The 27,537-nt window shown below is 56.7% G+C and overlaps 1 protein-coding gene across 3 annotated transcripts in view; it reads left to right on the top strand.

Moving 5' to 3' along the window:
* The window catches only part of CTXND1 (cortexin domain containing 1), a 46,116-nt gene extending 18,789 nt beyond the window's left edge, over window positions 1–27,327 (top strand). The window contains exons 2-5 of one of the 3 annotated variants that reach the window (XM_059371426.1): window positions 18,070–18,217; window positions 18,920–18,996; window positions 19,322–19,564; window positions 24,365–27,327. In XM_059371426.1, coding sequence (XP_059227409.1) covers window positions 19,384–19,563 — 180 coding nt within the window. In that variant the 5' untranslated portion in view covers window positions 18,070–18,217; window positions 18,920–18,996; window positions 19,322–19,383 and the 3' untranslated portion in view covers window position 19,564; window positions 24,365–27,327. Of the gene's footprint in view, window positions 1–18,069; window positions 18,218–18,919; window positions 18,997–19,321; window positions 19,565–24,364 lie in introns of those variants that run through there. The other 2 variants (XM_059371425.1, XM_059371424.1) reach the window with 2 other exon arrangements.
* The last annotated feature ends 210 nt before the right edge of the window (window positions 27,328–27,537 follow it).

The raw sequence follows: 27,537 nt of genomic DNA, 5'->3' as shown, positions 1-27,537 counted from the left end.
CACCGGCGCACCCGCGGGCGTCTTCCCCAGGACCCGGGGCACACCACCCATGTACACAATGTGTTTTCCCTCGGATTGCCTCATGGTGCTGGGATAAATCACTGGGTCAGATAAATTCCAAACCATATGTAACATTCAGAAAAAGATGACTTAAATCACAGGTAAAATAAAGACCCTGCGTTTTCTCTGCACGTCAGCGTCCCCGTGGGAATGATTGTCCATTTTGTTGTCTGGTTCCCAAGGGGACCACAGAAGTGTCCAAGTATGATTTCAGAAAGTTGGAATCTCAACTCTCATGAAAACACGTGGAGTGAACAGTGAGTTCTTTAATCCATGAACGACGGGACCATCGCCGTGGAAAATCAGCTCTAAGAGAGTTGGAAAAGGGACTCACTCTTTAAGAAAACCCTTGAGAGAGACGGCTCATTGACACGGGAACTTCTCGGTGTTCTATAGAGCAACGAAACTGTCACCTTGGGGGTGGCCTTTGCTGCCGGACAAAGTTCCCTGCCCTGCCGTTGGGAAGGAATAATATGAATTATTACTGGTTTCCTGCCAAGGCCTCTCAGCCCACCATGTGGAAGGAGAATGGAGAAGGGTTGTATTTTGGAAGCTTATTTGAGCCTCAGCAGAACGGTCTTGCCTTGAGATACAAATGCAAGAGAAACTATAAAGTCTGTGTAGGTATCACTCGTGTTTTTGTGCCCCTAACCTTCTCCCCCGATCAACCGAAAGCACATGACAACGGGACTGCAAACAGAATGGCCCGTTCAGCTTCTGACTTTGTTCGCCAAGTCGATACAGAATCCCTGGGGAGCAGAGGACGCCCTCACACCCTCTGATTTCCATTAGACTGTCGAGGTCACACAGTTCTTCCGTCCTATGGACAGGAGGGTCCCGCAGCCCCGTGTGCAGCCAGGGGCCAAGGCTGGAGGCCCCAGGACAGAAAGGGACTGTGAGGGAGAGCAGGGCTTCGCAGAATAGCCGGCTGGTTTCCCGTCTACATTTCTAATCTGTCCCGGACCCAGCCGTGGTCTTGTGCATGATCCGTGCTCAGCACGGACCGCGTGACTCAACCGTCTGCGTGCCGTTCTGAGGAGAGTCTGTTATCACCTTTGGATGTCACTGCAATGTCACCTCGCTATGAACGTTTCCTAGCACGGCCTCTGAACGCCCGTGCTTCTCCCGGCGTGAACCGGAAATTTCAAGGGCGGGCGTGGAGCACACGTGCAGAGGAAGCAGCGAACCGGATGGTCCCTCTGGCCCAGGAGACTTTGGGAAGGAGAAAGGGGACAAGGAGGCTGAGCGTGTCCGGGGACGGGCTCTCGGGTCCCAGCCTGTCCTCACCTCAGCCTAGGGGCTCTCGGAGCGCACGGTTACACATCAGGGACTTGGGAACACTGACCCAGGAGCTCACTGCTGGGGGTGACCTGAGGGAAGAGGCAGGACCCCACCGTGAGCCCACCCCTGGCCGGCACATGCAGGACAAGTAGCGCAGAGGGGGCAGGACGACAGGCTCCCGCTTCCGGCCGTCTATGCACCCAGACATCCCACGTGTCCCTGGACATGAACAGGACAGGGACGAAGGTCCAGCATTGGGAGAGAGGGGTTCCGCGGACAGACTCCTGGAAACAGGCAGAGGGCCGGCAGTCATCCTTTGGGGAACAGAAGCCGGGGAGGATCCTGAGGACCGTCGGGGCCGACCGCCAGGGATGTCTGCCAGGGGAGGCGGGAGCAGGCACGCCTTCACCTCCGGATCCAGGAACCGGCCACCGGCATCATCCCTGGGGACTGGGAAGTGGGACACGAATGCTGAACCTCGAAGCAGATGTTTTAACGTCGAAGGACGCTGTGGATTTACTTCCATCCGTCAGATCGGTGTCCAAAAAAGACATTTTTTTCTTGAAAACTTTTTTCTTTCATTCCTTCATTTATTCAGCTGTAATTAATGTAGTCGAATTAGTGTGAAGCGCGTGCTGTAATGATTTAGCAATTCTATACTTAACAACATGTTAAATGACATCATTCAGTTTACTTTTCTCAGTAATTACGCCTAGATTTCCCATGAAAACCTCAAGCAACCTCGAAGTCAGTGCCCCTCCCAGAGCAGTTCTCTTTTTTGGAAAAATACGTTCTGTAACAGGGATGACATCAACGTACCGAAGTGTCGGTAAACCCAGGCAGAATAAAAATTTTAATGCTGATCGATTTAGAAGATAAGTGTGAAACAGCGGAAAGTGGGAGCCGTGGTACAGGTAACCAATGCGGGGCCCCTCCTGCTCCCGGGGCGGGAGCCTCTGCAGGACACTGCATCTGCCCCAAGAAGCAGAGCACGTTTCCTCTACACGTCCAGGTTACCGTGTTTGTTTTGTTTTTGTAACATTAAGGAAGAAGCTGAAATTTAAAAGTCAGGGGAAACGTGTAGGAAAAGATGGACTGCACAAAACAGAGGTAAACTTTTTGAAGATTTTACTTCTTTATTTTTGAGAAAGAGAGAGACAGAGAGAGCACGCACAACAGGGGGGGAGGCCGGCAGAGGGAGAAGAAGCAGGCTCCCTGCTGAGCAGAGAGCCCGACGTGGGGCTCGATCCCAGGACCCTGAGATCACGACCTGAGCCGAAGGCAGAGGCTTAACCCCCTGAGCTCCCCAGGCGCCCGACAACCATATTCCAACCTTCTTTTTGCCTTCACTGGAGGTGTTCACTTGTTTCCCGCTAAAACATTCTTCAATCCTACCCCAAACACACTCATAAAACCTTGAGAGCATTGGGCATTGGAGAACCAACAAAGGGAGTTCAAGGTCTCTACCCTGAGCCCCGCACGGAGCTTCTGCTAATGCAGGACGTCTCCCCCAATCCTGCTGGAGTGGCTACAGTTGAGGACTTGTTTCCCATCTTACCCTGTTGGGGGGGAGGGGGAGGGTTAATCTGCATCAGTCTCCGCCCTGACCATCCCTGCCTTGCGAACCCCCTCCCGCCCCGGCACCAAGTGGACTCTGCTCCTACAGCAGCTGGCTCAGGGGCCAAACCAGGGCAGCGGTGGAAGGACCCATCAGCCACCAACCCAGACGCACCAGCTCCTCCATCCTCCGTCCCAACACCACGAGCAGTTAGAAGACATGGTCCTTAAATTAAAAAAAAAAAAAGAAAGAAAGAAAAGAAAAGGCAGTGAGGGAACAGGAGGAAGAATGAAACATTAGTGGATGTCCTCAGGAAGCCTGATTTATGAAGCAGAAGTACCACTTCATAACGGAAGAGCAAGCTACTCTCACCTGAGGACAGTATGAGAAGCGGGGAACGTCTTTGAAATTCAAAGGACGCTAGACAAACCAGAAGGGTTAACAGGGGCCGTGAGGAACGGGGTCAACCCGGCTGGAAACCAGGTCACCAATGGAAAAGACCCCCCAGAGCGGCCTTCGGGGTCACTAGTGTGGAGCAAGGGATCACCTGCCGGACCGCCAGAGGCGCAGAGGACAGAGCCCCGAAGTCAGTATCCGCATAATAAAACCATGAAGGTAGAGTCCAGAGGATGTGGAAAGGAAAAAAGTAGGAAAAAATTTCTCAGAGCTGAAGAAAGGCTTGAACTTGAACTTGAGAGAGTAAATCTTCAAAGTCCTCATCACGAGAAAATAATTCTGCAGCTCTGTCTCGTGACAGATGCTCCGCTCGACAATTTGTGGTGACCGTTTTGCTATAGACAGACACCGGATCTCTGTTATACACTCAGTAAAAATGTTTTCTTACTTTTAAAAAAAGTGCCCAACTCAAGGAAAAGAATATGGAAAAAAAAGACACACTCATTAATAATCTTTTTGTAGAACCTTTCAAATGTTAGGAACAAAGGTTAAATCCTATAAAACTTCCGGACCAGAAATTAGCATATTTGTTGCCAACAATGGAAAGAAAAATTAGATGTCTCACTTCTTTGTTTTTTTAAATGGGCTCCATGGAGCCCATAATGGGGCTTGAACTCACCACCCTGACCCCAAGACCTGAGCTGAGATCAAGGGTTGGGCACTTAACTGAGCCACCGAGGCGCCCCGAGGTGCCCCGAGGTGCCTCATTTCTAACCTTAAGTGCTACAATGTCAGACCGTAATCAAGCAGTGTCTTTAAAGTTCTGAGAAAGGACCCCCTTAAGCCTAGAAATCTGCGTTCAGCAAAACAACAGTCTGGGAAAGGCAAAAGACAGTTATTTGAGACATGCAGGAAACTTCAGTCGGTGCTCAGAGGAAATGAAGCCTCAGAGAACTAGAGCTCTGCCGCGTGCGCGGTCGGGACACGCAATGCTGTGAAGACACTGATGGTCTCCCGTGGACCCCGATGGGCCCGGTCCAGGGCGAAATCCCGGCGGGTGTATTTCTGTGCAAATCGATGAGCTGATTCCAACATTTACGCACGCAGGAACAGAACCAGGAAAATCCGAGACAATCTTGAGAACACGTTAGGAGAACGGACCCCAGCAGATGTCAAGACTCACGCTACAGTTGGCACGGAGAAAACGGTGTTGGTAAAAAGAAAAGAGGGTTTTTCTTAGACAACAGGCCAGAGGAGCGCCGGTACGGGCTGTCCTGGCCATCGACTGCTGTGTAATGGACCACCCCGATCTTGGCTTAAAACAGTAAACGTTTATTTTGTTCACGCAGATGGGGGTTACGTGGGGGCAACTAACAGCTAGTCAGGGGCTCTCAGTGGCCGAAGGCAGGGGGTGGCTGGGGCTGGGGTCCACGGGAAGCCGTCCTCGCCCACACGTGGGGCGCCGAAGCTGGGGAGGACGTGCTGACCGGGCAGGACCCCCAGGGTCTCCCGCGCCCTCCCCAGGGCTCCATCTCCCTGAAACCTGAAAGAGGCTGTGTTTTCTGGCCACAATGCAATGAAACTAAAAATTAATACATTTCTTAAAATAACTAAAAATTTCTAACTATCTAATCATTTTCGAGAAATCACACTTCCAGACAACCTTTAAATCAAAATAAAAACCAGAGACTATGTAAAAATCGATAGCAGTGAGGAAAACGATCTATAAAATCCACGAACCATAACACATTTTTCCATGCATGCAGCAAAAAATTGTATTCAAAAAATCCAGAGCTTTAAAAATTATCGTTATATTTCACAAGAAAGATTGGAAATGAATGTATCAAACTGTCGTCTTGTGAAGCTAAAAAAAGATCAACAAAAACTAAAAAAAGAGAACAAGGTAAGATAAAGGTGAAATCAGACCTAGAAATCCCATCGTTTTTATGATGAAAGATTAGATATATTCCCTTTGAAATAAGGAACAAGACAAGGGCGCCCACGGTCCCCCCCATAGTTGGCCATTTTGCTCACGATAAATTCGACAGAAGAGGAAAAGCAATCGTGTGCAAAGAAAGACACTGTTCCTGGCAGACACTGATTTTCTTTCTTTCTTTTTTTTTTTGTTTTTGTTTTAAAGACTTTATTTATTATTTTAGCAAGAGAGAGAGCAGGAGGAGGACCAGAGAGCGAGCGACAAGAGGGCTCTGAGCTGAGCTGAGCACGGAGCCCGAGGCGGGGCTCGATCCCACGACCCTGAGATCATGACCTGAGCTGTAATCAAGAGTCCGGCGCTTCACCGACTGAGCCCCCTGGGCGCCCTGACTGATTTTCTAAACAGAAGTCAAACGCATTATTAACAGAGCTTGGGAAGTCGGTGGGGTTTAAAATTCATATATAAAAAGTCTCTGCCGTTCATTTATGCAGAAGACGGCCAAACAGAAAATGCAAACAGGAACGCTATCGCAAACCACAGAGAACCAGGACTAGACAGACAGACAGACAGACAGACAGCAGCCACAGGAAGGGAAGAGTGACGAGGGCACTGAAATGTAAATCCCTAAACAAGAATAAGTAAGATTCTTTGAGCAAATTAATAGACAAACCTCAAACTGGGGGGAAATTTTCTGAAGCACGAGACCAGGGAAGCGATGATTCTTAGAACAGGATGAAGTCCAAACAACAAACATGGATGAGACCCAAGACCCACAGGAAATAGAGCCCAGTGCAGGGTACGGACACCTGTTCCTACAGTAAGAATACAAGAACGGGGCACGGGCCTTCGTTAAAATATGTAATTGACTCTGTTTTGTTTATTTTTGAAAAAAGGTAAGGAACGTGGCAAAACGTCAATATTGGTTAAAGCTGGGCAGTACAGACATTCGTCCTAGTCTCTCTCTCATTTTCAGAGGGTGACCTGTTTCACAGAAAATAGCGACAGGGAGAAATGCCACAGATGGTAATGACTTAAAAAGGTAAAATATGCGTGAGGAGGGTAATGCATTGGGAAGCAGGAGGAATCACACAGTTGATCTGCAGCGTCAGTGATTGTTAAATACCAGCAAAGTGGAGACATTGTGGAAGTTCTAACCAAGAGAAAACACAGCTAAGTAATGCATACAATAAGAAATTAGCATAGGGACGCCTGGGTGGCTCAGTGGGTTAAGCCTCTGCCTTCGGCTCAGGTCATGATCTCAGGGTCCTGGGACCGAGCCCAGCATCGGGCTCTCTGCTCAGGGGGGAGCCTGCTTCCCCATCTCTTTGCCTGCTATTCTGCCTACTTGTGATCTCTGTCTAATAAATAAATAAAATATTTTTTTAAAAAGAAAGAAATTAGCAAATAATTGCAACTAAGAATGACACACAAAATAATAAGAGAATATTGTATACACTTTTGTGTCACTGGAGTTCAGAATGTACATAATAGGAACAATTTCTAAAAAAAAAATAATAAATTTCCCAAATTGCTGTAAGAAGAGGTAGAATATCTGAAAACACTCTCATTGAACAGTGTTGTTCATCTCCTGTTTCCCTGCAAAATGACCCCGGTCACGGGCTGAGTTCAAAACCCTTCTAAAAGGAGTGCCTGGGTGGCTCAGTGGGTTAAAGCCTCTGCCTTCGGCTCAGGTCATGATCTCGGGGTCCTGGGATCGAGCCCCGCATCTGGCTCCCTGCTCAGTGGGGATCCTGCTTCCTCCTCTCTCTCTGCTGCTCCCCTGCCTGTGCTCTTTCTCTCTTGCAAATAAATAAATAATAAAAAACTTAAGGACTAGATAATTCGTCTTCCTTGAGCCACTAAAGAGCACAGAATCACAAAGAAATCCCCCCAATGTGTGCTTAGAAGTCAGCACAACCTTGATGCAAAAGAATGTAACAGGACGGCACACGCGAAGGCGTCAGCGGGTCCCGTCTTACTCCGTAATGGTTGTAATCGCCCCAGATGAAACATTCACATTCAGATCCAGCCGTGTGTTAAAAGGGAAGTCGGCGAGTAGGATTTGTCTCAGGAAATGGATCTGGAGCAACGGGAAGGTGTCGGTTGGGAGACGGAGGAGGAGACACAGGTTCGCCTTGGGAAATCTGGAAATCCATGAGCATCCTGGGATTCGTAAAAATGACTCATTTTGTCACGTGTTTACTGTGTGTCGGGCCCCGTGTTAGCAGCCGCGTGTGCTTTCTCCAATCCCGACAACGACGTTTTGAGCCCCGTATCCTCATGCCCCCTTCTCCGTAGGAGGTACTAACGCTGAGAGATGGTAAGCCCTTTGTCCCGGCGACGGAGAAGATGCCCGCAGCTTGGTTAAGATTCTTCACCAGAAACCGGCAGCCAACGTCGTCGTCGTCGGACTAGGCTTCCAACCCACTGCCCGCGTGGATCTCCACCAGACCCCATCCTTGGCAGTCTGGTCTCGTTTCCTGAGCTTTCTCCAGCTCCCCGAGGAGCTGTGCTACATGCAGCCCAGCTTATCACTGGCACGACCAAAACACAAGATGAGCTTTCTCCCCCGTGTCCTGGCATCGGAGCCCAGCTTCTGCCCCTGGAAGCAGCTCAAGGACACCAGAGAGCCCAGTTGGAGGTAGCATGATGACGTCAAGGCCCTCGCTGCCTCCACAAGTCGAGGGCTTGCGTCCCCTATGAGGATCCTGGATCCCACTTGCCTCGCCGAGCTTCAGGCTTCCTAATTCTGAATACAGGCTCCGGACTGAGGGACCTCTGAAACCCTCACTTCTGATTCTGTATGAAGACGGAAGATCCAAGCCCAGGCTCCAGTGAGGGAGGGGTCTGCCGTCAGCCCCCCACCCCCACCCCGCTGGAGGATACGTGCGAGCTGGCCAGAAAGGGAATGTGAGTGTGTCCATCGTGGCTGGGACCAAACGAAGTGCATTCTTCGGAAAAGACCTCTCCTCCCTGGCTCTCAGAACTGCGGGCTTAGGTCCGTTCACCCTTCAAACACAGGAAATCGATCTGTGCAGCTTGCAAAGGGGATGTGCACTAATTTGGAGGAAATACTATGAAAAGAAAAGTGTCCCTTTTTGCCACACGCCTAACATATGCCAAGACAGCAGACATATGCTCCGTGGGTTGGCTGGAGCCCCAGCCCGGGGGAAGCGGGGTACAGCCTTCGGTTTCCCAATGATACAGACATTTACAAATGTCGTGTGGGTTCTGTCGCAGGGTAGTCGAAAGGGGGAAGTCAGCGTTTCTTCCTGGGACACGCACTGCCGGTGAGCAGACCCGGGGAGATGCCTGGGAGAGGCTGGCGTCCTGGCCAGGAGCCCGGGAGCCTCCGGAAGGGAAACGGATGGGGACTCTACCTACCTCCCTGTAAGATGCAATTAAACCTGCTTCAGTAGATCCCGGTTTCCCTAAATGATGCCCAGAGGAAGGAAGGAGGAATGAAGCCCCTGAAATAAAAGCCTCATGGGGACAAGGGCATTAGGCTTGGGGGCAGGACCCTGCCCGGAGTTGGGTTCTCTTGAGAGAGGAGCGGCTCCAAACCCTGACGTTCAGGGAGCCCAGGTCAGTCCCGGTCCGGTCATCCCGGAGGCCGGCTCCTGCCCCGGGGCATGGCCCACCTGTGGGGGTGTCTAGGAACTCCTGGCAGAGCACTGAGGAATGCAGGGAAAGTCCCCTGAACGACAATGGAGGGGAACAGTCACCACGGACACTGGAGTAGACGCGCTGTGTCCACCGGCTGCCCCCTTGGTCATAAATAAGCACCTTGGGGACTTCGGAATCACAAGAAACACATGCCAAGGAGAGGGTCCCAGAGCTGGAGCCGGGAAGTATCCACAGGACATGTGTCGTCTGGTGGCCCCTGCCTACGTGGCGAGAACGGATGCGTGCCAGGGAAGGAGGAGCGTGATGGTGCCCGCCAGGCTGCCCCCGGCTCTCCGGCCAGGAGCAGGTCCTCCCATCCAGGGGACCTCCAGGGCTCGCCGTGACGGTCGCGCTGGACCCCGCTCGGCTGCCGGACACCAGACCAGCTCACGCCAAGTCGACGCTCTCCACAAGCCTTCCCGGACGCCGTGTTCGGGCTTCCGGTCACACTCTGGGTCCGATGTGACCGTTCACATTCCAGAAAACATATCATTGAATTTTGTATGTACTTTCTTAGCTTTGGGTTTTTAAAATGAATCGGCGGAATCTCACAGAGCCCCGCCTGGACTCGTTAATCGATTTCCTTCCTCCCCGGGGCCGCGTCCCTGTCCTTGTTCCCGAAGATGATGCCGGCCCTTTTCTCTCTCTTCCTGGAATGAACCCACCAGGCGTTTGTCCAAGCTCAGACTATTCCAGAGAACCTTTGTTCATGATTTACTTTTAACTCTGCTGGTTTTCCGTTCTTGGGTATTATCCGTTTTTGCCCTTAATTTTATTGATCGCATCTTCTGGATTTTCTCGCTGCTGCGAGTGTCTCCGTGGGTTCCGCATCGCTGTATTTCGTTGTGTTCAGTCGTGAAAAGTACACGTTTGCCCCGGAGGACGGGGGACAGCTGCCGCGCACCTCACCCCAGAACTCTCAATAGGCGGCATTCTCATTAGAATGATTTTCTAAATGTGCCGTAACTGCAGCTTAAATTTTTAATGAACTCGGATTTTTATTTTTCATGCGTTTTTTTAAAAAAATCAAGTGGCTTGTGGTTGGTTTGTTTGCTTAATTTGTTGTGGTCAGAGAATACAGCCTATAAAATTTCCACCTTTAAAAACACGCAGACAGTTTTCCTTGTAAATTTATATTAAGTCCGTTTTCGTCCATGCCCCGTGAACGTGTGAAAATAATGTGTATTCCCTGAAGGCAGGGAATAGGTCCACTCGGCTTCTCAATCACACCCTCCAGATATTCCGTGTCGTTCTCCCGGTGCCGGCTTTCAGTGATCAGACACACACCCGTTCCTTCCCCATCAACAGTAAAGTAGTATTTACCGACGTTGCCCAAACAATGTAAAAAATGCATCGTGTTCTGATTTCCTTCCACCGCTACCCTACTCCTTTTCATTGAACTACTGTGGAATTCTGGCTGCACGTTGTATTTTTAAAGCCTTTGTGTTTTCATAACTTCTGTTTCAGATTTCAACGTTTGCGTTGTTTTGTATTTGTCCTGATTGTGCTGTAGACGATCGCCTTATTGGTCTTCTCCTCCGTCTGACTCCCTCCCCCCAATTCCTCCCTCTGATCATTTCACGGTGGCCGCGATGACTTTCCAAGCAATCGTATTTTGCTTGAAGGGCTTGTGGTTGACCTGCATTCATCTCGGAGTTTCTGTATTTGAGGGATACAGAAGTTTCCCTTCAATATTTCCTGGAAGCCTGGGAATGTGGGGGCATCCGAGGGGCACGGGATGTGGACGGGCCCGGACTCCTCCTCCCAGGGGTCTGGGGTGTCGTGGGCTGGCATGGCGGGGTGGGGGACTCACAGTGGAAGGCACAGACTGGGTCACCGAGGGGCGGCTACCAGAGTCTGTTGTCACCTGTGGGGACAAGCGGTGAGACCCCAGGCCCAGCTGGGGCAGGGAGTAAGGGGCACAGGAAGCCGAGGGGCCTCACCCCGGCCCAGCACACGTCAGGTGGCCTGGAGTCCATATCCGCGTTTGCACACGGGAGCCACGGGCAGAGCACGTGACGGGGAACACAGTGGTGGATCAGCCAAGGGGGCTCCATAAGCAACCTCAGTCCAGGCAGCCTCAGGTCCATACCTGGGGAGATCAGAGAAGAGGCAGGCTCTTAGCTGGCCAGGCATCGGCGAAGGCCTCCGAGCGTGCTGTGTCCAAGGGAAGGATGGGGCCCCGGGGAGAATGGCTCTTTCAGGGGCCCCGAGGACACCCCCAAGGACCCACGTTCGTGGCTGCGTCTCACAGGCCCGGGCGCCGGGCTGCATGGGACAGGGTCGTCAGGCTGCTCCCGCCAGCAAACGGCACACCCAGGGCCGGAACCCACATCCACAATCTCCGGAGTCCAGGCTTCCTCCTGACGCTGCCGTGCCTTCCAGTACGGAGGACATTGTGGATGCTCCCTCCTCTTGTTGGAGCCCGTTCCTCCAGCACCCCTCCTGGCACCGTCCAGTGGGTGCCCTGCCTTCCAGAAGTGATGGTGCTTGTTCGAGGTGTTTCCTCCCGGAGAGGGATTTTACGAGGACCAGAAGTTCACCAAGGTCACCTCCAAGAACAGATCTTCTCGCGTAAGGACAGGAAGCAGCCTTGCCTGGTGCCCCTCGCCGTGCCTCCTGGGGTCTCCACCGACGCTGCTGCTCCGACCTCAGGCTGCTGGTGCGCGGCGGTCCGCAGGTTCAGGGGAGCCGGGCTCCAGAGCACCAGGGCCCCGGCCTCGGCCTCACCAGCGGAGCACCCCGTGTCTTTGCACCGTGTCCCCGCCCCCGTCCCCGGCTCTGCCGCCTTGTCCCCCTGCGTCAGCGCCCCATTCTGGCTGTTGGATCCCTTTTAAGGAAACTTCTTTTCCTGCCGGTCTGCCACTGAGTCACTCCCCGTCTGCCCGCCAGACGGCATGTTCTTGGCTTGCCCTTGGTTGGTTTGTCTCCGTTTCTCCGATCCTGGAGAAAGAAAGCAAACAGCCTGATGCCTTTCAGAGATGGGACGTGAGCGTCCACACTGGCTTCTCCTTGCCCGTGTACCCGGCGGCCGCAGACCGAGGTGGTTTGTCCTCAGCCAGCCTCCTGCTCCTTCATTGGAACCCAGAGGCGTGGGCTTCTCTGGTTCTGGAGGTCGGAAGTGGGGAGCAGCACGGTGTTGGCAAGGCCCTTCCTTCTGGTGACTGCAGGAGAGAGCTTGCTCTGACCTCCGGGCCTCCCACGGTCCCCTTCCTCCCCCACCGAGCCGTGCCCCCCCCCGCCCCCGCCTGACGCTCACAACACAGCCGCTGCGGTTCCACGTGGCCCTCGGCCTGAAAACCCAGGCGCGCGGCCCCATCGCAAGATCCGTAACTCCATCACCTTGAGAAGCTCCTTTTACTCTGCACGATACTGTCCTCAGGTTCGAAAGCTTCCCTGTGGGTTTCTTGTGTGTGTGTGTGTGTGTGTGTGTGTGTGCGGGGGGGGGGGTCATTCTTCACCCTCCCCCAGCCCCCTCTCTGGCCTCCAAAGTTCCTGTCTCTCCTCTACACCATCAGCCCAGAGGCCCAAGTCCCATCTGAGTTGTCTAAACTAGGCACTGCTGACCTCTACATGTGCTCCATCCTGGGCAAAATCCCTCTCCGCCTGGGGGGACCGGGAAAAAGATGTTACCTGCTCGAAAAATACAGCGGAGGGACAGGCATAGCGTAACAGTTACGCACTTTCCCCTTCAAAGGAGGAAACATGAAAGAAACGGGGCGAGGGTCCCAAGCAATTCCTAAACTCCACCGGGAAACCTCCCTCAGTTTCCAGGCCTGGGGCCGGTCTGTGGCTCAAGGCTCCGCCCGCTGCGTCCACCTCCACCCACTGCCCAGGCTGAGGCTGTTTCCTGAGAGTCGGCCTCTGTGTTCCTGAAGGATGGGACATGTTCACGGCGACAGTCCCCACCAGCCTGTTTCCTGCATGCGGAGACTCGGCAGCGGCGAGCCCCTCTCTTGGTGGACGTGTCGCCTCGCCTGTTACCCGGACGGTGCTGCTCTCCGGCCGCTCTGCTCCGGGAGGGTCTCCAGAGCTCAGAGACACGTCCGCATCGCAGGACATCGCGTCCCAGCTGCGACAGCCCGTGAATGCCTTCCCCTCCCTGCCTCTCCCGGGCCCTGGAAGGCGTCGCGGTCTCGGTCACCTCTGCTCGCTGGCCAGCTGCTAATTGCGCTGACGAAGAGTGAGGCCACCGAGAGGGGTCCCACAGGACAGTGTGGCGGGTGTGAGGCCGAGACACTGCCCACCGTTTCCGCCCCGAGCAAACGCCCTCTGGGGCAGGCATCGGGTGGATTCACAACGGCTGTGCTGCTATTTATAGCTGCAGCCGACAAGGGTGCGGGACCCGCTCTGGCCTTTGACCTGTGAGTGACTTTACCGTGTCCACACAACCCATTGTCCAGCCCCATGGTAACAAGTGGCACGCTTTTTCGGTCACCTCTTCTTCTTACTCGCGGTGTCTGGAGGGCCACGGCCAAGCTCTGGTCCTCGTCTCGACATTCACTGTGCGCCCATGAGGGACAGGCCAGCCCTAGCCCCAGAGTGGCCCTGCGCCACTCTGAAGGGTCAGACTCAGACCCTTCTCCCGGGGAACTCGCACGTTGCCGCGAACTGACCTGTGTCCCCGCCGACTTCATCGGTTGAAGTCCCGAGAGCCGGGGTGATCGTATTCAGAGAGAGGGCTATTAGGAGGTCAGATGAAGTCATAGGGTCAGGGTCTTACTCTGCTGAGACTGGTGACCTTATACGAAGAAGAGGAGGGCGTGATGTCTCCCTCCTGGCTTGCTCGCACGCTGAGGCAAGGTCACGGTGAGAAGGGGACCGTGTGCACACCAGGAAGAGACCCTGTGCTGGGTGTTAACCCGGGACTTCCAGCCTCCAGAACTACGGGAGGCGGGAGGACATCCTGATGCCGCAGCCACCCCTCGCAGCCTGGGACACACTTAGGGACAAAAAAAAAGAAACCCGTCAGCTCGGAAAGCGGGGACCTGAGCACCGCCCCCAGCCCTGGAGTAGGACACACACCGACACCCACGTCCTGCATCTGCGCGCCCTTCTGGCCGGTTCTCCCCAAAGTCCCCCCGAGGTACTGGTTCCCGGGCCCTGTGTGTGGACTGTGGCTTTGGGCAGGACTTCTCTCCGCTGGGATCCGATCCGCTACCCCTCAGCCCTAAAACTGTGCTCCGGGGAGTGTGCCAGGTTCCCTGAGGGTTGTTCACCACCCAGCATCCCTGACTCGGAGGCAAGGTCGCCTCCAGCCTCCCCAGGAAGTGGCCGGTGGGGCCCCCAGCTTGGCCACTGCGGCAGGAGAGCTCCGAGATGCAAGATGCCGCATGCCCCCGCCCCCCACCGAGCAGGCCTCCGGGAAGCCCCGCCCCTCCCCAGAGACAGCAGCTAAGGTCTGTGTCGCAGTGTCTCCTGGGTGTCGTGTCCTTGCTCTGCAGCAGAGCTGGACGGCCCCGTGCCTGCCCGCTAATCAAGGTTAATGAGGCTCCCCATCTGGAGGGCGGAAAGGCGAATCTGTTTTTTTGAGTCCACATCCTTGGCATCCCTCCCGGCCGGAAGGATCCAGAAAACACGGACGGTCTTCTTCTGGGGCCCGTGCTAAGGTTATAGAGCCCAATCCTGGCCCCAGACCAGACAGGGGGAGTCAGGTGGCAATTTTGCTGAGGTCTGACCTCTATCGGCTCTGCAGGAATCCGTAATAACTTAGGGCAGACCCTGCGCCTGGGATTTCTGAGTCTGTGCCCGTGAGGCCAGACTGAGTCCCGCTGTGACGGTCTGGTACATTCGTCCTTCCCCGAGAGCCACCGACAACCATGACACACCAGCGCCACGAGGCCCGTGTGGCCCAGGCTCCGCTCTGCCGTTGCTCTGAGATCTGTAGCAAACGCCTTCTCCCTCCTCCCAGTCTCTGTCTGCGAGGCGCAGGTGTTTCCAAAGTATGGCTCCCGGGACCCTCGGATCTGCACGGACGCCAGAGCGGAAGCTACGCGCCACGCTTGGAATCACCTGCAGGAGCGGGTCTCGACCTAGCAGGGCGCAGGGCGCTAACCCCTCACCCCAACACGTGCATGTGTATGTACGGATATTTCAAAGTTCTCTTTATTTTATTTTATTTTAAAATGTATTTATTTATTTTGGAGAGTGACCGTGAGCGGGAAGAGAGCAGGAGACAAGCTCTCAAGCAGACCGTGCTGAGCAGGGAGCCCGACTCACGACTCCATCCCGGGACCCTGAGAAACCGCTCTGAGGCGAAACCACGGCTCAGATGCTTAACGGACTGAGCCCCCCAGGCGCCCCAGAGCTGGAACTTTTTTAAAGGATCCAGTGGAAATTATACAACTGGGAAGTGTGATTTAAGTGGAAATTGGAATCGACAGATTAGCAGCTAATTGCACAGAACGGGCGCGGAGATTACTGGGCGGCAGCCGCTTCCGAGGAAAGCATTCAGACCACAGCATGGAAAGGAAAAAAAATACAGAAATAAAGATTCACAGACGAATCAACTCAACCAGAAGGTCTGCGTGCGTTTGGAGAACCAGAAAGGGCAAAGAGAGAGAATGGGACGGGCGCATGCTTGAAGAGGGGAAGAGCCCAACGTCTGCAAAACTCACGGGACGGGAAGCGAGACTCCAGGAGGAAAACGCAGAGAGAACCGCACCCCACGGCCAGGCTCGTCTGCGGGAGAAGCAAAGATGAAGAGGAAGTCTGCAGGGCGGTCCGAGAAAAAGGCGCATTTCCTTCAAAGAAGCCAACAGGTGAGGCCTCAGGGAATATGACTCCCACGAGCCCCTCCTTCCCAAAAGTCAGTGCTGGAGAACCCGTGAGCTCGCAGGAAAACCCCAGCGGCTGGACCAGTGGGGACTGAATGGGCCCAACGGGAAAACCGAGGCTAAATCAACACACAGAGGCCATGGGCTCTCACCGCGGGAAAATGACGGAACCGGTGGAAAGGTGAAGACTGGGGGGAAAGGCAGAAATTAGAGTGAGCTCCCTCGATTCCTCGTCTGCGCTGACGATTCGAATTACAGAAACAGAAATGCATCTAAAAGAACGAAGAACCCCTCAGAGAGCTCATTCTAGTGACTCCAACTTGGTGGGGGAGGAGAGAGAACTAGGAGAAGGAATCCGGGAAAAAGAAACCATGACAAACGGAAGAAAATAAAAATCAGATGAACAAGTACAATTCACAGACTGATCTCAACCCTCTGCCTCCAAGGCCAGAAAGGAGACCCCAAAGCCAAGAGAAAAATAGATAAAAGATGTAAACTGACTTTTTTCCTTCACAAAAAGGAAACACCAAAGAATCTTGAGATGTTTAACTTCCTTCGTGAACAGAAATGAAACAGGAATGTGCTTCCAAGAGTTACACAGGCACACGCTCTTGCCGGGTCCCAGCAATGGCCCTTGAGATCCGAGCATCTCACCGTCGGTGAGTTTTACTTTTCAGAAAGCTTTAAGCAGGTATTGAATCCTAACTACTGACGTGGACCCGAGATGTCTTCAGTGACGCGTGCTAACCCCTGCCTCCTTCTCTGACCGGCGTCCGAGACACGAGGACGGAGAGACCAACCCGATGAAGTGAAATAAACACAGCAGAGTGTCAACCGTGGTAGAGCCGGGGGCGGGGGGCTCTATGTCCGTTCACTCTGTAGTTTTCTCAGATCCAGGAAAAAATATCTCTGGATCACCTTTCCCCACTAAATTGGCAAAAACGGAAAAACTTGTGTTTTCAAGGTGGCAGGACCGTAGGAGACGCTGACGTAGGCACAGACTTGGGGAGAGAGGAATTCCGGTTGGAATTCAAACGGCCGTCCCTCAGGGAGGGCGGTTGTGCCCAACAGAATGTAGGTTGCGGTGTCGTCGGACGTGTACGGAGCGACACGAATGCCACCGCTGCCTGATATACAACAGAGGAGAAATCGCCCAGACGTCTACCCAACACAAGAACGGCAAAGTGTGCTCTAACACACCCAAGCAAGAGACGTGACATGGGTGCGAACAAGAAACAGGCAACCCTTGTCGTGTCGAGGCGCAGTCCTCTCCCAGGTCAGGTATGTGAAAAGTAAGACGGGGACAGTTTCTGTGACAGACTCACAGTTGTGCAAATAACAGATCAAGATCTCCGTGCGCACGGAGCAGACCTTCAGATCAGAAGGCGCTCGGACCTGGGGCCGTCTCCCCCCAGAGGAGCGGGGCTGGAGGAAGCTTCCACTGTTTCTACTCGTGGTTTTTGAATTTTGAACTGTGCACAAGCATTATTTGAACAAAAATGTTAAATTTAGGCCTTGGGGCACCTGGGTGGCTCAGTCAAGCCTCTGCCTTCGGCTGAGGTCATGATCTCAGGGTCCTGGGATTGAGCCCTGCATCGGGCTCTCTGCTCAGCAGGGAGCCTGCTTCCCCCTCTCTTTCTGCCCTGCCCCCTGCTCCTGTTCTGTCCCTCAAAGAGATAAAATCTTAAAAAAAAAATTTAGTCCTCAAAAAACTAAAAATAGAATAACATGGACCCAGCCATTGGGCGTTAGGATTGAAGCAGCTCTCACAGACGTATCTACACACTCACAGTCTCGGTGGCACCGTCTGCAACAGCCAGGGGGTGGAGACCACCCACGTGTCCAGCCGAGGACGGACGGAGAGACCAGACGTGGCGCACACGTGCCCGAGAACACTACTCAGCCCGAACGGGAAGAGCTCCCGACACCGGCTACAACCTGGACGGACCCGGGGGACACCGCGCCCGGCGGAGTAAGCCAGTCACCGAGGGACAGATACTGCAGGAGTCCACTCGCATGAGGTCCCCAGAGGAGTCCGGTTCATAGAAGCGGGAAGGAGGTGGTGGGCCAGGGCCCGGCTGTTGAATGGGGACCAAGTTTCAGTTTTGCAGGACCAAGAGCTCGGGGGCGGACGCTGGGGACGGCTGCCCGGCAGTGTGGGTGTCCTTAGGGCGGCTGACGCGGGCAGCAACGGGGGCGGCGGCAAAGTTCCTGTCACGCGTCTTTACAAGAATAAAATAAGACGCTATGGTTTGTAAAGGAAGGAAGGAAAGAATAAAGCCTCCGGGCCCTACCGCCATGCCTGGGGAGGAGCCCAGTCGAGGCTGGGGCGTCCGGTTGAGGCTGGGGCTGCGTGTCTTGGGAAGTAACCGCCTCGGTCTCTCGTCTCGTTTCAGCGGCCGCCTGCACAGGTGCCTGCGCTCTGACTGGGAGGCTCTTAGCGACGGTGACATCCGGCCTCTCGCCTGCCCCCCGGGAGCAGCCTGACCCAGAGTGGGAGCCGCCCGGTGGCCCTTATGACGTGCTGACCACTCCCAGCGGCAGGTCAGTGCCCCCTGGGGAGGGGCGGGAGAGATCAGAGCGAGGGGACAGCGTGGTCACCGGTGGTCACAGATATGCCAGGACCGGCTCACCCAAGGCTTGCCGCATTGTCCTCCTGAGGGCCCAGGCGGGGTGGGGGGCACAGAGCCCACCAGCCTCCACCCGCGGAGGGAGAGGCCTGCGGAGCTGGTGGCGCCTCATTCCCGTCTGGGCCTCGGTCGTCCCATTGATAAGATGGGCCCATGGCTAACCGGGGATTGGCCCCGGATGCCAAGGGACAAATACAGCTCCAGTGCTGGGGAGGTCCAGGGGGACGGGGAGGATGGTCACGGGCATGGGGGGGGGCGGCAGCGGCCCTCGTCCTGCTGCAGGCGGCTTCCCGCTCCGCGCAGAGCCCTTCCCCACCTGCGGGCCAGGAGCCACGCCGGCCACACTGCTGCTGCCTCCCCACCCCCGCGGACTGGCACCTGCGTGCTGTCACCGCCCTCTGCGGGGAAGCGCAGGGGGGTCCATGGGGTCACCACCCGGGACTGCGGGGCAAGGCCTTGCCGGGCGGAGATGGGGTCCCTGCGGCTGCCCAAACCCATCTTCCCCTCACACCTGTGCTTTCCAAACCCTGTGGCGGGGGCTTAGCAGACGCCCCCGGGGAGGCCCCGAGGTCCCCGTGGTGGGGAGGGGATGCAGACCGTCCTTCCCCAACCGCAGTGTCCCCACAGCCCGTCACTACCCACCGCTCCAGTCCGGCGTCTGCTGTCTCCCGAATCTACTCCTGACGGAATCTGGTTAGCGCTCTGCCGTCACCCGGGGGGAGGCTTGGCGGAGCTGAAAGCATCCTGAGACCGTCCTTCCTGAGGCTCTGGGGCAGGTGGAGGCCAAGTGCGGGAGCTCCATCCCTAGGAGGCCTCCGCTTGCACCCAGCCCCGCCCCCGCTGGCACCCCTCCCTCACCTTTCCCCCACCATGCCCCCAAGACACAGGCTGGGGGTCCCACGTGGCTCAGGGCAGGGTCCCTCAGGAGGGGCTGGGCCCCACGCTGTCCCCCAGGAGCCTGTGTCCCCACCCCAGGCGGGGGTGTGGCCCTGCCTCCCCACGGCCTGGCTCTCTGCAGGGGTGGAAAATGGTACCAGTCAACCCGGAGCCGGAGGAGCCCGCCGCCGCCGCCGCCCTGACATGGAGGAGCCCACGCCTGAGCCCGTCCACGTGGATGTGGACAAGGGGCTGACCCTGGCCTGCTTCGTCTTCCTCTGCCTCTTCCTCGTGGTGATGATCATTCGCTGTGCCAAGGTCATCATGGACCCCTACAGCGCCATCCCCACGTCCACCTGGGAGGAGCAGCACCTGGACGACTGAGGTGGGGTGGGGCGGGGCGGGGCGGGGCCTCCGTGTCCCCCAGCCACCGGCCAGCCAGCCCGCAGAGCTGAGGATGCTCCCCCGACTCCGGGCATCACAGTCAGGGGCCGTGGGGGCTCCGCCGTGGGCTGGCCTGGAGATGAGAGCCCTTGGCCCGGAGTCAGGAGGCCGGTCCGCGCTGGGCAGTCCCTGTGGGATGATGGGGGGGGTCCCCTTCCCCGGCTCCTGTGCACCTTCAGGGACTGGGCCCAGGGCAGAACCCCTCCGTCACACGACAGTGCTCTTGCACTGAGGACGCCGTCTGCCCTTAAAATGCAAAGCAGCACAAGCAGGGCCCGCAGCTCCCCGCACAGACAGCATGGACATCCCGAGCCCGCAGCAGGGGGTGTCGACGGAGGACAGAAGGAGCCACACCCAACCCTTGCACAAGGCACAAGCCTGCTTCCCAGCTGCGTTTCTTAAACTAAGACATAGAGGGGGTCTGTCTTCCCGTCATCAGTGACATGTGCATTTTGGGGATGGGGGAACATACAGAAAAGGAAGGAGAGGGAGAAAAAGACAGAACCCCACCCCCCGGAAGCCGCCGTTTTGACCCATCTCCCCCAGACTTTTCTTACGCGTCTCCTTTTAAAGGTCACCTTTGTCCCATACGCGCGACGTGGCACCACTTGGTCGTAGGGCCCGGACGCTCTCCGGTCCCGTCATGTCCCGTCACCTCAGTGGGCAGGGAGGCTCTATCGGTGCCGCCCTCGGCCGCAGGCTTCGGTGGGGTCGGTGACGTCCCCGCACACGACCTTCTTCCACGCGGTACCGTCTCGGACACGCGCACGCTGTGGGGGGAGCCCTGGACCAGGGGCCCTGGGTCTCGTCCTCAGTCACCCAAAGTCGGTGTGACCATGAGCGAGTCCCACCCCCTGTGCCGGCCTCTGTCCCCTCACATCACCAGGGGCGGGGGTGGGGGAGGAGAAGCCTGGCCCTCCTGGTTTTGTGCGAGGCTCCTGCGGCTGAAGGACAGGAGGGCTGGTGGGGGCCAGGGACAGGTTGCTGATAGTGACTGTTCTGGGGCCTCCCCCTCCCCCATCACCTCTGTCTGTGATCTTGAGCAAGAACGCAGGCCCCCAGCGCAGGTCCCACGTCCCAGCTCCCCTGCATGCCGCTGTGCCACCCCAAATAACTCACTCAGCCTCTCTGAGCCCCAGCTCCCTCCTCCATAGCTCGAGGGAACCACGTCTACCTCACAAGGTTGTTAGGTTGTTGTGAGGACGGAAGAAAGGAGACATCGGTGTCCTTCCTTGACTCCACCCCCTGGGAGAAGTCAGGGGTCTGAGCCCCTCCCCCTCCCAGCAGAGCCCGGAACCCCAGGACGTTCCTCAACCTCCCAGGACCCCTTCCCGGGCCAGCTCTCCCAGCCAGGACCCCTGGTCAGAGGGACGCTCACAGCAACCTCTCCTAGCACCTGACCTCAAGGGATAGGGTGCCTGTCCCTTTACACCACTGTCATCTGTTGAACCACACAGCGTACCCCTCGCTCCGAGGCATGACCTGCCCTCCCCATCAGGAGAGACCTGCACCTGTGAAGAAGGGCCACGCTCCCTTCCAGCCCCTGCGTCCCAGCCCTGGGTCCCACCCCAACCCGGGCACCGGGACAACAGGTTTCCAAAGCACTATCACCACTCACTGACCCTACACGTGAGCAAGGCCACAGCTGTTTAGGCACATTCCAGGCCCTATGGGTCCAGCGGTCCCCCCCCACCGCACACACAAGCACACACCCACTCTGTGGGAGGCACAAAGGGGCGGCTGGCAAGGGCAGCAGACCGCGATGCACTGGACTCTGGAGGAAGGACGGATCTAGAGCAACGACCCTGGGCATCGCCTCAGGCCCAGCAGCAGCCTTGGCTCTGCAGCCTACCTCAGAGACCCCCAGCACTGCTGTGAAAACCCAGCGGTGTGGGTTACCGTGGGAATCAGCAGTCGCTGGAGGTCCGTTAGTGACAGATCCCAAGAACGGGAGGGGAGACCTCTCCCGGAGATACTCTGGGGTCCTCTGGAGGGAAGGACGTGCCCCAGGGTCACATCGGCAGTGGTGAGGAGTTCGCTGCAAATCCAGGATCCTGGGCCCCATCCCGACCTCCAGGGTCCCGGTCTCGGGGGACGGTGCCCGGGGAAGCTGCCGGGGAGAGCCACCAAGCGGCGGGTGAGTGTCCTGGCGTTTGAGAACCACGGCTCTGGGGGTCCCGGGGTCCCACTTCATTCTTTTCCACACTTAGATTTGCTGATATTTCTCTGGACTTTTTTCTTTTTTTTTTTCTTTTTGGTGGCAAGGGGAAATAACATTTCAGAAAAGATGCAAAATTAAAAAAATCACCCCCCACCCGAGCCTCTAGCGGAACAGGGATTTCCACTGTGTACGCACGCACTCTCTTCTAATCCTTGTCCAAATGCAAGATATATTTTTTATAAACGTCATCGGTCACATCACTGAGAGCCACAGTCCCTCCTGGTATCATGTCGTGCGCGTTTCTGCCACTCCTGTCTGTTGGGCATCTGAGTGGCTACGGGACGTGCCGTCCGGCGTGTGCGTTCTCCACACCCCCGTGATGACTCGAGGCTTTCGTCTTCCCCCTTACACGTGCACCACGAGACCAAAGAAGGGTGGAGACAGATAGGACGGACGCTGGGTGTGGGCTCAGACAGTGGGGAGAGACTCTTACACCCCAGCCCGTCGGCCTGAGACACACGTAGCCTCTGATCGCGTGAAAGGGCGTGGGGAGCTTCTGTGGCAGCTCTCCGGGGCTCGGGATGGAGGCGTGCGCTTCTGTTCAGTTCCTGGCGGGCCAGGTGTGGTGCGGGGCTGTGGACGGAGGGAGAAACTGTCCATCGAAAGAAATGAACAGAATTTTTGAAGCCTGGAAGCCGGCAGAGAAGCAGTGGGAGGATTCAGTGAGAACGGTCTGCCCCAGTCCAAGCCTCCAGGGAAAAGACAACCAGAAAGTCCCCGCTGCAGAGAAAGGACGGAGGACATTCCAGACGGTGGTGTCCGGTGGCCGCTCCGGGCTGCCATCCGCACTGTGCTTGGCTCAGCCCCCTGGCTCCCTCCAGACCCTCAGGAGAGTCAGCTCCCCGTTCCTTCCACAGCGGTGTGGCATCTGGGGACAACAGCGGCATCTGGGCGCCGGGCTGTGGGAGGGAATGCGGACTGGAAAGGGACAGGTGGGCAGCCCACGCAGGCCGGCAGTCGAGGGCAGCCCCCGAGAACGCCCCCCAGACAGGCCGATGGGAGAAACAGGACACGCGCCTCACCGGCCTAGAGTATCAATTCCCACCGTCTCTTGTTGTTTCCAACCAGTTGCTCAAATGTCGACCAAGGTTTTGTCGAACTGAAAAGGCCCACGTCTCCCTCGCCCATGACACTGTCCCCGAACTCCAGGGGCCAGCTCCCGAGGATGCTTCGAAAAGCCAGCCGGAGAGAACTCCACGGCCGCTGCGTCCACGGCTGGGGTTCCGCGTCCCACGGTCTCCTGTTGAAGAGCGGGCAGCCACCCGGGAAGGCGGACGAGGTGCATGGACTCTGCATGGGCTTCTCCGGCCCTGTCTGCTGAGAGGCGCCCTCCCCGGGTCCCCACCAGCATTTCCAGCCATTCTGTCCAAGCACAGGTTGTCTGCGTCCAATGGGGCCGACGGCCCCCACTACCCCAGATCCTCGTGTCCTCGATGCCCCCAGCCAAGGCTCTCCCTCCCTCCTGTGGAGCTTCTCTTCAGGACCTGAGTCAGTCAGCCTCCTAGCAGAACAGGGAAGGCTCGCCCAAAGCGTTCCATGCTTTGAGGGCGTCCCCAAAGGGTACTAAGGGGCCAGGCAGGCCCAAGGGAAACAACACGACTTGGAAAAGTGGCCCACGGTGGGAGACGGCGGCCTCTCAGGACCCAGCAGGACGGCAGCAGTGGAAGAGGACTCACCCACGGGGGCCGCCGCCACAGGGAGAGGACAGAACTCCTGCCCAGACCTCAGCCCAGCAGGGACCACGTTGGGTCCCCCATCGGCTGAAACAACAGATCCCCGTAGTCGGGGGAACCTGGGCAGAGCGGTTCCGCTGTCAGCATTCTGGGGCGAACCAGACGTAACCAGGACAAGCGGCCCCGTCAGCACTCAGTACGCGTCCGTGAACTTCGGTTGGATGGGAACAAGTGTATACGCACCTCGCACAGGGCAGACATCAAGGTCTGTCACTCAGCACGTGTCTGGTGGAGGGGGACCGTGCCGGTGCAGTCCCGCTCCCAGCTGGGCTGAGCCACCTCCAGGTCAGTAAATGAACAATTCCTACACGGCACGGCCGCCAGCCCCCTCCCTTCCGTGGCCGGCCACCAGCCCAGCTCGATGACCACCACGTCGTTCCTCCGCACTCACGCCACATCCCCACCACCCGCCAGCATTCCCGTGGCTGCTGGAGTACTTTCCCCCGGCGGAATGTCCTGTTCTTGGTGTTCTGTCTTCACTGGGCTGCCGGTTTCTACCACCCACAAAGAACATGAAGAGTGTTTCAAGGCCTCTCCTGCTCAGAGAGAACAGGAGCCCTGGGACAGTGTCACTCCAGCTACGGTCTCAGGATGGGCAACATCGGCATCACCGGGGCGTGTGGGATGGGCAACATCGGCATCACCTGGGGCGTTCCCCAGGGAACCTCTGGGTTCCAGAACAAGTCCCCCTGCTCCCCGCCCCCACTGCAAAGCAGCACCCCACTTCCCACTGGCCCTTGGAACAGATCAGTCTGACCGTGCAGTCATCTCCTCCTCTGCCCCCCAGGTCAGGAAGAGGAAGACGCAGGGACCACACGGAGAGCCCCCGCGGCACGCCGGTCACAAACGAGCTCTTTGGCGGAAGGTCATGTTGCTGAGACGCACGAGATGAATGAAACCCTGCACGTGCTGCGGACGTGGGTGCGGCAAGTCCGCAGCCAGAACGTGGAGCTCGCCCACCTCCCTCCGTGACAGAAGGGGTCCCGGGGACATCAGCCCACCCCCAAGCAGCTGGCCGGTTCCCACAGCCCGCTCCTGGGGAATGGGGTCCCACCGGGGCCGAACGTGAGCCTCGCTCATTGGCAGGTTGCAGATCTAGAAATGACAGCAACAGAGGAGGCTTAGTGGGGGACAGCCCCACTGCCGAGCCCCTAAACGGCCCCATCCGTCCACTGTGGCCGCTGTGTTCCCGCCACTGAGCAAGAACCAGGTGGGTGAGGGGAGGGCCGACCTCCGCGGCTGATTGCCGAGAGCCTTCCGCAGCGTGGGTGTCTTCTGGTGGGCACTCTGTTGGCACATGAGTGTCTCTGTTCAAGACCCGTTCAAAGACGTGCTTCCACGTGCGTCTCCCAGGATGGCCCTGAAACCTCTTTTCCAGAACCTTCCACAGCTGGGCTCCCGGGTTCTCCTGCCGGGGTGGTTAGAAGGTTGCACCATACCCCTGTCGGCCGCAGACCCTTCCTGCAGCACGTGGCTCCTCCCGGCCCGCGGGACCCCATCATCACGTGGCGCTGACCTCGGGGAACCTCATCCCTCACCACTGTCCCCGCCCCGAGCGAGAGCTGTCCCAGCACCCGTCCCCTCACTCACGCTTTCCTAATGTCTTTGCCATGGCATCGGCCTCAGGTTCCCCCGGAGAGGCTGGTTTTGGGGGTGACTGACCCAGGCAGTCGCGCGGAATGGCCTCACTCCAGCGTCCCACCTCCCTGAGCCGCAGACCCCTCACCTGGCGCCGCTCCCGGGAAAGTGCGGACGTCCTCCCCGACGGTCCTTCGTGCACGCAGAGGATACCCGAGGTGGGGCTTCGTTTAGGGACCATTTCCAGAAGCGTAGGCAGGCTTAGAGAGCCAGCAAGGGACAGAGAATAACCCAGGTTCGATGCCGACCAGAAGCCACCATCAGCCCTTGCTTGGGGGTGGGGCGGGGGGCCCCCCCACAGGAGCTGTGAGCCACAGCTAGAGGGACCCAGCGGGACGCGCCTCCCCAGACAGCCCGGAAGGGAGGGGTGAGGAGACGAGGAGGCCCAGCTTCCGTCCCTTCCGCCTGAGCCTCTGCCGCCCCGTCTCAGCCAGCAGCCCGAGGCCCTGGGCCTGGGCACCGTCATCCCCAGAGGTCAGCCCCTCGCCCGCGGGGCACAGCAGGGCAGGGAAGGATGGAGAAGAGATCTGGGGAGGTGAACGGAGCGTCACTGGCGGCGTCGGGCCTTGGAGTTCTTCCCTGACAACAGATGTGAGGCTTGGCCCAGCAGGGCACGGTGTTCTCACTGAACATTCGGGAAGGAGGAGGCAGCAGCCGTCCTCACTGCCCCCTGGGCTTCTCGTGCAGTTTCGTCCTCTCCCTGTCTGTCTCGCTCTCCAGCCGGCTGCCCCAAAGCCAGGGCACCCTGGCTGAGTGCTGCTCTACTGCTTTCTCCGTAGTCCAGAGGGACCACGGGACCGGGAACCCTGCAGCCCAACCACACAGGGAAGTGGCTGGTCACTAACCCCCCCCACCCCGATCATCCCGCCCGATATGAGAAGCCAGCCCCGGCACGCAGCAGTTACCCGAGAAGGGGGCTCCCTCAGCAGGGCTGTGGGGACATCCCGGGACCGGTCGAGCACTTCTCGGATCTGAGAGACGAGCCTGGCGTGGCGCTCACAGCCACGAAGCAGGGGGCTTGGTGAGACAGAGCCGCCCACACTTAGGAGTGGCTCCCTGGAGACAGGGCTTGGCACACAAACTAGCGGTCAAGGGCAAAGTTCCAACCCCCATACCATAATCTGCTGGCCAGGGATTAGGGCCGCCTCGAGGCTCCACGTTCCGGAGCCTGTCTCAGCCCCCCACTCAGGTGTGTGGAAAGTCAAGTGTCTTCGTTGCACAAAAAATATCAGAAACCACGTGGGGCTCAGAGGGGGAGGCAGGGCGGCCGTGCTGCTCTCGATCCTGGGTAAGGGCGCCCTTCCTCGGGGTGCATGCTTCAGGGGGCCCAGCATGCTACAGACAGACACGCACACATTCACGTAAGGGTCACAGAGTCCCCTCTGTCCCTCGAGGGTCTGCCTGCACACCACGTGCCCCTCCCTTGAGTGACGCTGGCCGGGCCCCAGGCACAGCCTCTCCCCATGCCTGCATGCCGTCCAAAGAAACTGGCCTGAGTGCCGCGCAGCTCTGCGGTGGGTCGCAGCCACCGTGGGAGGGGGGCCTGTCCCCAGGTGCAGGGGAGGCGGGGCAGCAGTGGAGAGAAAGTGAGCAAAGGCGAGACGGTGGTCAGCGGCTGTCAACACTCCCAGCACGAACACGGCCGCGTCAGGCCCACACCAGGGCCCTTCCCAGATGCGCCCACCATCGTTTCCTGGTCTCTGTCCAACTCGTGCTTCCAAGACACAGAGTAGCCTTGTAGTCAGGACAGCAGCAGGGGCGATCAGGACACATTTTGCAACACTAACGGGTTCGGACTCATTTGTATAAGTCGAGCCTCGTCTCGGCACACGAAGAGTGTTACTAAGTATTCCCTGTGGCCACTAGACAAACACCGAATGCTAGGCTAGCAAATCGTGTTATTTTTACGGAAAGTATATAAAACACTTAATGAAGTTTTTTAAAAATAAATTTAAACATTTCAGCTTGATTTAGATAACTTTGATATGCGATGTTAATGTTCTTCAATTATAATTTGTACCTTGCCTTTAACTCTAAGGGAGATTTTGAATCTTATCAAAGAAAAATGACTGAAAAGTGCATATAAAATAAATTTAATTTTGCAACTTTGAACACTAGTTTTGTGAGACTGCTCATATTTTGCACATTTTGAGTATAATTCACTTTACTTCCTCGTCATGTCGTCTCTCAGTAAAACCCGAGTTATGTCAAAAGCTTGGTTATGACAAAATAACTAGCTGTTCTAATGAAATTAAGGCAAGAACGATACGTTTTAAATTTTAAAATTTTATTCAAAACTATTTTTAGAACTCACGAACTTGT

Source organism: Mustela nigripes, chromosome 13 (genome assembly GCF_022355385.1).
Source record: "Mustela nigripes isolate SB6536 chromosome 13, MUSNIG.SB6536, whole genome shotgun sequence".
Classification (NCBI taxonomy): Eukaryota; Metazoa; Chordata; class Mammalia; order Carnivora; family Mustelidae; genus Mustela; species Mustela nigripes.
This window is presented reverse-complemented; position numbering and strand designations above follow the sequence as displayed.